General features: G+C 42.9%; 1 protein-coding gene across 12 annotated transcripts in view; it reads right to left on the reverse strand.

Annotated features, from left to right (window-relative positions):
- huwe1 (HECT, UBA and WWE domain containing E3 ubiquitin protein ligase 1) overlaps nucleotides 1–10,173 on the reverse strand; it is a 56,241-nt gene that overhangs the window by 8,026 nt on the left and 38,042 nt on the right. For 11 of the 12 annotated variants that reach the window (XM_032522206.1, XM_032522203.1, XM_032522205.1 and 8 more), the window contains 17 exons: nucleotides 9,858–10,030; nucleotides 9,632–9,771; nucleotides 9,373–9,448; nucleotides 9,060–9,158; nucleotides 8,795–8,922; nucleotides 8,551–8,710; nucleotides 8,111–8,339; nucleotides 7,816–7,994; nucleotides 7,635–7,724; nucleotides 4,954–5,114; nucleotides 4,794–4,836; nucleotides 3,668–4,027; nucleotides 2,256–2,466; nucleotides 1,779–1,903; nucleotides 1,432–1,652; nucleotides 918–1,306; nucleotides 84–741 (listed from right to left, as the gene is read on the reverse strand). In XM_032522206.1, coding sequence (XP_032378097.1) covers nucleotides 84–741; nucleotides 918–1,306; nucleotides 1,432–1,652; nucleotides 1,779–1,903; nucleotides 2,256–2,466; nucleotides 3,668–4,027; nucleotides 4,794–4,836; nucleotides 4,954–5,114; nucleotides 7,635–7,724; nucleotides 7,816–7,994; nucleotides 8,111–8,339; nucleotides 8,551–8,710; nucleotides 8,795–8,922; nucleotides 9,060–9,158; nucleotides 9,373–9,448; nucleotides 9,632–9,771; nucleotides 9,858–10,030 — 3,442 coding nt within the window. The remainder of the gene's footprint in view (nucleotides 1–83; nucleotides 742–917; nucleotides 1,307–1,431; nucleotides 1,653–1,778; nucleotides 1,904–2,255; nucleotides 2,467–3,667; nucleotides 4,028–4,793; nucleotides 4,837–4,953; nucleotides 5,115–7,634; nucleotides 7,725–7,815; nucleotides 7,995–8,110; nucleotides 8,340–8,550; nucleotides 8,711–8,794; nucleotides 8,923–9,059; nucleotides 9,159–9,372; nucleotides 9,449–9,631; nucleotides 9,772–9,857; nucleotides 10,031–10,173) is intronic. The other variant, XM_032522204.1, reaches the window with a different exon arrangement.

The raw sequence follows: 10,173 nt of genomic DNA on the forward strand, positions 1-10,173 counted from the left end.
TAATAACTTATGTGACATCTTTTATTTTTACAACATACAATGAATCAGATGAGATGAGTAGATGAAGATGGGTGGACTCCTACCTTAGCTAGCTGGATAAGAGTGTCCAACACATGTCGACAGACCACTGGAGCAGCTTGTGGGTGGATGTGGACAGTGGAACCTCCACCTCCAGCACACGTAACACCTGGAGCAGCACCTGACACTCCCAGTGTTCCAGATCCTGTCGAACCCCCAGCTGAGTGCCGGTCAGCATGCTTCCTACCTGATGCTCGCTGAATCTGGAAAATGTTTGTCCGGCAGCCCAAGGCTGCATCCATAGAAACAGAGAGCCAGGAAAGCTGACTGGAGCTGCGAGACTCCACCCTGTTCAGTAGCTCTAAGGAGGAAGAGGAGGATGAAGAAGAAGAGGAGGATGAAGAGGAAAGGGAGGAGGTAGCAAAGCCTTTTCCTCCACAGCCTCCCTGGGTGCTCCTCTTGCCACGAGAGTCGTCTAGACGCGAAGTCTCTACACACACCTCACTCTCGCTGCTGCGTTGGAGAATGGACAACAGGCTGCGAATGACCCAACCACGTGTCTGAGAGTGGTAGCAGAGGTTTCTGAGCACTCTGTGCAGACGGCTGGTGTTAAGCTTTGGTTCATCGACAAACAGCAAAACCAGCAGGCAGGACAAGGCCTCATGGTCCAGCAACAATCGACCGCGCAGACGCAACAAGGAGTCCACACTGGAACTGGACGGTCTGAGGAAATAAAAAGGATAATATATATAGTTTTTCACCTGTCAAAAGTGCAGTATGATTTGATCAAGTCAAACATTTAAGTAACTCATACATAGAGTTTACTTTTCTTGTAATTTCACAAAAATATGAATTCTCAAAACAGGCAATTAGATCACCACAAGTAAGAGGAGACTCACCTGTGGTTTGTTCCTCCCATCTGAAATGTGCCTCCCCTTTGCACAGCAAGTCGGGTGTACTGGACGCCACGATTGCTCCCTAACCGACTGGTGAAGGCTGGTGAGCGCAAGATGGCTGATAGGGCTGAAGAAGAGCTATGACCAAACAACCTCTCATGCATCAGTTGCCTCTGGCGTGCCTCTTGCTCTCTACGCAACGCGGCTGCTTCAGCAGCAATATCCGGGGGCATAACAGCCAAAACACTGTCCTCCATGTCCTCCAGAACACTACGCCGGAGCTCTGAGGGGAGCGTCTGGATGAAGGTGACTGGATCCAGAGGGGTGTCTCCCTGTGTAGGCTGTTGGGCAAGCTCCCTGCGCTGCTGCTCTGCCCGTTGCTGGGCAAGAACCTAAGACAACCAATGGCATGCTAAGTTAAAAGGACTGATAATCGATGACTCATTTACTTAGAAATCATATTTTTTCCCCAATTTGCAGGCCCAAGGTAAGCATTTTGTCTACTGTAATCTCTCACCTCCTCCTGGATAGCAGGAGGCAAAGCTGCCAGGAACTCAGGGCTGACCTCTGTAACCCCTGGTCCTCCCAGAACAGGTGCGGTAGTGGAAGGCAGGGTGGTGGCAGCAGGAGGACGGGAGGGTGGTCTGATGCCAAGCTGATTTTGCAGCACCTCTCTACGGATGTCCTCAGGAAGAGCAGCCAGAAAAGAGGGATCCACACCCTCTGGCAGACTGATGCCTACCAAGACAAAAACATTATGAGATGTAATAGTGCGTGTGTGTGTGTGTGTGTGTGTGTGTGTGTGTGTGTGTTTAAAAAATAAATAAAAAAATGCAGAAAATGTGGGATAGCAATATATTTTACCTGCAAGTGGGTCCTCATCGTCATTGCTGGTGGATGGGAGGGGTTCTTCCTGAATGGCCTGAGACTGGCTGTCAGCGCTATCGCTCCTGGGCATCATTTCCCCAGGTGATGAGACAGAAGTGGAGCTGTAATCATTAAAGAAAGAAAAAATGGCTATTGTTAGTCCACAGCAACATGTGTGATGAATTACTCAGCTGATTTACACATTATCAAATTGAAACCAGTCAAAGGGCAAAGAAAAAGACGGAGTAAGGCATTTCAAAATTTCTAATTGAATGTTAACTGGAAATTTATTTGATAATCCACTATATATTAGGTCTGAAATAAAAGTTGCATGCACTGGTGGTTAAAGAGAAAAGGCATTTTACACAATCTGTAACTTGTTATTTAAAGTGTATGGTTATGTGGCAAGAGATCCAGGGTACATAATACTGCTGAACGTTTATTTGATCAGAAATGATATTTCAAGCTACTAACCCAGTCTCTGCACTGGTTTGCCGGTTAGTCAGCCCACCCTCTCCGCTGCCAGACAGCTCCTGAGACAGCTGAGCACCCTGGGCAGGGTTGGGAGCAGATTCTTCCTGAGTGGCAGAGGCAGGGCTGCTGGTATCCATGGGAGACCCTTCCAGTTGTGACACACCCACTACTGTAGGCTCTGAGGTCTCCACAATGTCCGGACTTAGGGAGGCTGAGGGGGGAAAACAGTGAGGGTTAAGTTAGGAAATAGAATCAATTTATTGTAATTTGTTTGTATTTTACCATGTTCAGAAGATTTTACAACAGATACCAGCTACAAGAACGGTCAACAACATAATTAACATTACAGACAAGGGCTGCAGAATTAATTGAATTTTAATCACAATCATGATGTTGGCTTCCCACGATCATATTCACGTGATCAAGCAATATTTAAGATGCGTTATTTTGTTTATAGAGCGCTCCGTAAGTTTTTTTAAAGATTATTTTTTGGGCTTTTCCGCCTTTAATTTAGTTAGGTGATAAAGGGGAGCGAGATAAACCTCTAAGTACATGTGCGCCCGCTCTACCACTTCGACAACCTGGCCACATAAGTTTTTTTTCTTCTTGAAGCTCCGTAAACCACTGTCTAATCAGGTGCCTCCATTAGTCAATCAGAGTTTTATTGTAGACAGTCACAAAGGAGGACAGAGTAACATGAGGAAAATTCCAAAACAGATTGCAGTCGTCACAAGGTTTACGAGTAAATGCAACCTTTTGTGCCGTCAGCAGTGACCAGTGCTGGTTTGTCTTTTAACTCATAGCTTTAGACTGTTGTACGCCCCACTGTTGGAATCCTCTACAGTGAAATACAGTCACACTACTTCGTTTAGCTGTCAGCATTTTAGCAGTGTTTAATCCAGTTACTGTAGCTAAAAGGTAGGCTAACATTACCTGCAGTGTAACATGATATTAGTTTTTACTAGCGTGACATGTAGCGATGTTTCTGTTGCCTCTAACGTCTGTTTTTATCAGACATTTATGTGTCTCCGTAATGGGGCACTGAAATCCGTGTTGCTATTTTGTCTGGTAGATACCGGGCAGCGTTCCCATATTGGCATCGGATTTTAACATGCAACGTTAACGTAAACAGAATGTTGCATCGCCTATATAGCCGATAACAGCTGAAATGGTATACCCCTTCATAGTATCCTGCAACAAAGGAGGAATGTAGCACAATATGGATGTGAAATCAGAAATAATTTGCTTATATGACAATAAAATTTGTTTTGGTTCAAATCAACAAATAATCGTGAATTAATCTAGTTCTCAATATTGTTCAAAATAATCGTGATTATCATTTTGGCCATAATCACAGATGTGTGTTCTTATGGTTGGCCAGTCTGTATAGAGAGAGTTTTCAAAGATAGTACCTTCCCTGCCTTCATCCAACGCACCACCTCCTCCGACTCTCTCACCGATTGTGGGTGCTGGGGACATTTCCATCTGAGATGCCTCCGCTTCACTGTTTGGCCTGCTAGCTGCCGACAAGGTTGGAAGGCCTGCCCCTGTCAGAGCAGCTAGTGAGCTTGCATGCGACTCAGCCAGTAGCAGGTCAGCAATTGGCTGGTGGACCTGCTGACTGATTGCAGTCTCAAGGGAGACTAGGGCTTGTTCATGTGGAGCAGGTGTGGTGGGCGTGACCTCTCCAGATGGGGGAGCAGTGAGGAAGCCCTCTGAGACCCTGGGTGGCTCCAGACAAGACACTGTACCACCCTGACCCTGCTCACCCTCTGCAAAATCCAGAGACAAACTTTTGTGAACACAGGGATATAGGTTTTATACATTCATGAGAAGAAAAAAAACAACTAATTGAGCTTTTTCAGTGACTAAACATTGATTACTAAGGAATTGTTGCTAGTAACTAGCTGTTTTTCTCTCTGCTTACCAACAGCTACCATTGCTTATCAAAAACATTTTCACTATACACAATTGCAGCCAAACCTGTTCCAAAGCAAGCACACATGTGAACTGCATAAACAGAACTGAAACAGCAATATAGTGATAAGTTATTGATCATCATTCTAGGTAGATGACAAGGGCCCTTACTAAGGAAGGCAGTAAGTTGTATAGTTATCTCCTGAATGGGGTGAACAATCCTGATCCCCAACAACAACACAACTTACTACCTCACCACAGCACAGCCAGCTGTAGCAAATGCAATGCATTCAATATACATTTGAGGCAACATTTAATTGTACTGCAGAGATATCATGTATTTTTCCAGTTAGTATCTGAGCTATTTGCATGTTGAGAATGTAACTCCTGCAGAAAATGGAGATGTCCAGCTGGTATAGCGCTGCCATAAGAAAGACAGTAGACTGTATAGTTATCTCCCAGATCTGGTGTGATCCTAAAACTATACAAACTACTACCTCATCCCACAGCACGCTCTGCTGGCTGCTTTCCTCTGGGTGCCCATCACTGAGATGTGTCCATTCTCAACAAGAATTTTAACATTAAAACAGAAACAAATGACAAACTAAACATAGTCAGTACCTGCACTGTTCTCTGTACCATTAACTGTCCCCAATCCAGAACTCTATGGGCAAAAAACAGTAGACATTAGCAAGCAAGTGAATAAAAACGGAAAAAGATTCATGCACTTCTAGGTTTGAAAATTCCTCCTCCTCCTACGCAGTCAACACCCATGTATTACCTGCAGGCTCTGTTCCCTGGCCTGTTCAGCTCCAGAGGCCCTTCTCTCATTTTGCTTAGATTCCTCCTCCTCAGCCAGCTGCCGCCTCCTCTTCTCCCTACGCTCTTCTAGTTCTTCATCTCGCAGACTCTCCAGATGCTGCAGGATAGGCACCTTTACCACTGAAAACAGACACAGATGTTAAAATGTATCCTTAGTTGCGGCAATGCGGCTGTAAGGTAACAAGTCACCAAGTGCAATTAATTAATAATTAAGGGAAAGTATTACATTCAGTCTTATTGATTTTCTCTCTGAATTCCTACCCTTGGTGATGTCTCACATTTTATAACATATTAAAGAACTTTATTATCAACAAATGGGACTCCCAACAAAACGTAATAATGGTTGATCAAAATATGTTCAAAGTGTAGTAGAGTTGGGTGTAAACACTGGATACTTCTAACTGCTTGACCATCACATCCAAATGAAAGTGATCAAAAACGTAAATATTTTCAACGTTGAGGTTCTCAGTCATAAAAAAATAAATAAAATTTGTCTCTATTAAAACAAGTCTCCAGTATAACACCAACCCAGGGTACCACCATGATTCAAAGTTAAATTTAAGACTTTATAAGACCTTTTTAATACCACATAGGATGAAATTTACTGCCAACTTCAAGGTTATATAATGGAAAACCAGTGTGGATTTTAGGCCCCAGAAAAAAAAAAAAAAAGATTTACCATGTAACATTACCTAATAAAACCTTTTATCATAATACTTCACAAAGATATGTATGTGTTTTAATAACATAAGATAAAATATTTGTTGCATGAATAGTTTTTATGTTATGAAACTAAAAATACAAAATAAATAGGATAATAAAAAACATGGTGTTACAATTACAGGAAAAATCTTTAAGATTTTTTTGGGGGCTTTTCCCTTTATGTGTAGAGATAGCGGATAGACATGAAAGGAGGAGCGAGATGGGGACGACACTCTGCAAAGGGCAAAAGGTCTAACCTAAACCCTATACAGATGGCACCGCTTTTGCAAACACGCTAAATTGGTTTCTAACGCAGCCTACAAAAAGATGCAAATAGCAAAGTAAAGGTAGTATTGCAGGGGCGTAACTAGGACTTGAGGAGGATTGGGGCTTAGCCCAAACCCATTTAACTAAACTGAATGCATTGCAAAACGTGGATTGGCTTGCCCAGATTGTTAACAGCCAGTGTATGTTTATTTTAGTATGTAGATGTTAGTTAGATGGTACCAACATTTGGCCTAATCAAAACTGGCCTGGCAACCCAAAGGCCAAGGTTTTTCCTCCAGATTTGTGTGGTGCCCTATAATGTTGGAGGTCTGAAGGGTCCCCCCAAGAAGATTGAGTATAAAACACTTCATTTCCTGCATTCTGGTGAATTTTACGACCCTATTTCTACCTTTTTGTGAATTAATTTAACCTAGATTACGTAATGCTCTCAGGCATTCTGTATTGCTTTTCTAACTATTTATTCTCCTTTGGATCAACTTTTTTAACATTACATCTGAGTTAGCACACATGCAGCCTATAGGCATAATTTATTCTTTCTTTTCCATCTTTTGTTGGGGCCTCCTTAAATGTGTTTATGACAATTATTCAACTTAATGATAAATTAGTTTAATACAGAAAGTTCTCAAAAACACTATTAGGTCTGTAAACATTACAACATTCCCATTCATTCAATGTAGCTGCCTTACAAAAAGATAAAGAAAAAGTGATACAGACACCACACCCCCATTTTTTTCCTCATCTGATTTGCATCGATCTCAGATACGGCATTTCTAAAATCGAATTGACGGAAGTCTGTTGTAGCGACAGAGAACTTTAATCCCTACAATTAGTTCCACCTTGGCTAGGTAAGAGCCAATTTGTTTTTGAAAATAAGTGTAATAAAAACAAATTCAACAAAACATTTAGCTGGATTTTATATTTTCAATATCTTTTTAGATGAAAGTGTCACATTTAAATTAACGGTAAATATTTCGAAGGCCTTCAACAAAATGAGTGCTTTGGTAATGGGCATCCCATTATGCCAATGCCAAAGCCAATTGCTTCAGTTACAGCCCGTTCTGCTTTTTATGTTGCGGGATAAAGAGTTGGGTTTGATTTTCCTCAGCCCGATGATCAGCACATCAAAGTAATACCGTCAAATGTACATTAGCATGTTGGATGCATTTCCAACCTACCCTACAAGGGTGGAGCAATGCCGACACACAGACACTGTCCTCGTCTTATACACATCCCTCGCTCCATTGCTGTTGTAGCTGATCAGGAACCTGCTGGCACGTCTTCCAGCTTCGCTACACTGACTCTCACGCCAATCCGCTTGCCTGCCAACTTGTCCGCATCTGTGGCCAGACTTCTGACAGTTGTCCATTCTAACCGACAAGCTGACTTAGCTGACTTTAGCTTGTTACTTAGCACTGTGCAAGATGTTTTGTTTTCTGACAACTGATTGGATGTTTAGACCAGAGCTTGCCCACCATGTCTGTATATTGAAATACCATTTATGACACCAAGGTATTTATTTAATCCTACAAAAGAACATGACATTATTTAAGACCATGGTAAAAAAAAAATTTTTAAGGCCTTATTTTCAGAATAAAAAATTTAAGGCATTTTTAGAACTTTTAGGATTCAGCAGGTACGCTGCCAACCTACCTGCTACACAATCGTGCATACTCTCAGCATCCAGAACTTTACACTCATCTGTCCATCTAGTTAAGGCAGTGGGAATACTAGATAGGGTGCCTTGAGAGACAGAAAGAACAACCATGTTATGAATTCAAGCAAATACTAAACCTAGACCGTTACATTAACAACAACCCATAGTGATTCATACCTGCTTGTCCCCCCGTGCTGCTCTGCTCATGGAAAAAGTCATCCAACAACTCGTCATCAGAACGAGCAATAATGTGCACGTCCTCATTTCCGACCAAAAGGCGGGCCCTACCCCGAGATTGCAGAGGCAGAGAGCTAGACAGCTGTAAAATGTCTGCTGCAGCACTGGGGCCCAACAATCTAATGAATGAAGTAGAGGAGGAACAGACATTTTATTTTGCATGAGCCATTAAACAAACAGTGGTGTAACAGATGTTGCAAAACATTATTTAACAAAGACAAAATCATGCTTTCACCTTTGCAAGATGAGCGGAGGGTTTGGCTGACGGTTGCCAGGGTAGTGCACATGGATGGTGTGTCCGCTGTTTGCAGTGAGCTGGCGCAGCGTTCGCTGGCTGCGACCCATGCCCTGTGCCAGACGGCTGCTGGTGCCTGCCACACCTAGGGTGAGGGAACCGTGGTCTGCATGGCGCACCATCAGTGGGTGGGAGCTGGGGATGTTGCCTGGGGAGGGAGGGATGTCAGCTGATGGAAAAACAACAGAAAACAGTAGGTCGACATTAGGGGGACAGCTCTGGCACAACCCCGAGTAATGTTTATGACAAATAAAGCTAAAAATAAATTAATTCCCTGCATCATCTGTTTTTGTTTGTAATTCTCCTAATTTGGAATGTCCCAAGCTATAGCGAGCAATGTGAGAACAGAGTAAATGTTGGTAATAAATCATTCCGCTTACCATTGTTGGAGAACATGTTGTCAAACTCTATGATGAGGTCATCATCCCTGTCAAACCTTTCGAAGCGGATGTGTGGCGCAGCATTGATGTCAGGGAAGTCCTCATCCAACTCCATCTCTGAACCTTCATCATCGTCATCCTCATCTCCTTCTTCATCATCCTTGAGGAAAAGTTGCAGCCATGAGTGTTATGGATAAGCATGAATCAAGACTTGTTTACTAAACTTCACTGCATTAATCCATACTTGATCCTCCTCCTCCTCTTCTTCCTCCTCTTCCTCTTCATCCTGGCTGTCTTCATCATCATTGCTGCCACTAGAATCTTCCTCCTGTGTGTGCTCCTCATCCTCTGGTTCTAGTATGTTCATTGAGTCTGATGAAGGAGATAAAATACAGAGTCCCTTACAAAAAGATCTTAAAAACTGAGCAGCCGTCAATGAAACCAATCACAACTGTTCGGTTATTTACTATGATAAACACACACAAAGTTCTGTTGTGCCAATGTCTTACCTTCCCGGTTAGCTTGAAGAGTAGATGCCTGGCTAATATTGGAGGGGGCCTCATCCATCAACACATCCTCTTGCGATTCATCTTCACCACTGGGTCCTACTAACCGAACACATGTGTGATACAAGTGATACATCAGCTTTGGGTTTCCCTGTGATTCCAGAGTGCAGTTAACTCCTTGTGTTGCAATTTTTATAGATTGTTTTTTGTATCCACTAACTACCCACTGAGGTTTAGCTGGACACAACTACTTCTACATTTTCCTTACCTCTTTACCATCTACAGTCACTTTTCCCTCATTAGTCAAGTGGCTCACCTATAATTGTGCTGTTGACAGTGCCAGCATCTCTTTCCAGCAGCTCATCAATCAGATCAACCAACTCATTTTCTACCTACAAGCACAGGAAACAAAATACAAATGCAATGTCAGCCATAAAGTGGAGAAAGGGCCATAACACCCTGGAGCTAAATTATTGACATTTTGTAATGCCCATCTTTATGCCATTAATTATAGATGTTACAGGTAATGTGTGGAAATACTATTTGAGTACTGTGTGCAATCCAATCCCAATCACCTGCATAGCCTGTGTGCTGAGAACCTCTGGCTGACCAGCAATAACCACTGTGTCTCCCTCTGTCTCTCCATCCATCAGGTCGTTGTCTGTTCCCTGCACCCTGTGGTTGCCCTCCACAGGCTCTGCCTCACCGGACTCTCCTGGAATAGATGCCATTTGTCAGCGACAGACATATTTGGAATTTCTTGATCTAGAGTGTTGAAGGTTTCTCATTTGATATGTATACCTGGGTCCTGAGTGTTGCTGTTGCTGTCCCTGGCAGTGCCCACAGTGTCATGTTCAGCCTTGTTCTTGCTGGAGCCTCCTTTTCCCCCAAACAGACTGCTGGGCTGGTTAACAATGCGTGACAGAGTCTCCAGTGGCTTCAGGGCAGCATTTACTGTGTTAGCCATGTTGGGGCTAATACAAATGATGTAAAGGAAAAGCTTTGAATGAGTACTTTTTTTTGCAAAGCCAACTTGATCCTGAAATAGAACGACTAAACAGGCAAGTTCAACATTGGCATGCTAGTTTTGCATTAACTGGTTTATTAAGCTTAAAAC

The sequence above is a fragment of the Etheostoma spectabile genome, chromosome 7, assembly GCF_008692095.1.
Source record: "Etheostoma spectabile isolate EspeVRDwgs_2016 chromosome 7, UIUC_Espe_1.0, whole genome shotgun sequence".
NCBI classification, from domain to species: domain Eukaryota; kingdom Metazoa; phylum Chordata; class Actinopteri; order Perciformes; family Percidae; genus Etheostoma; species Etheostoma spectabile.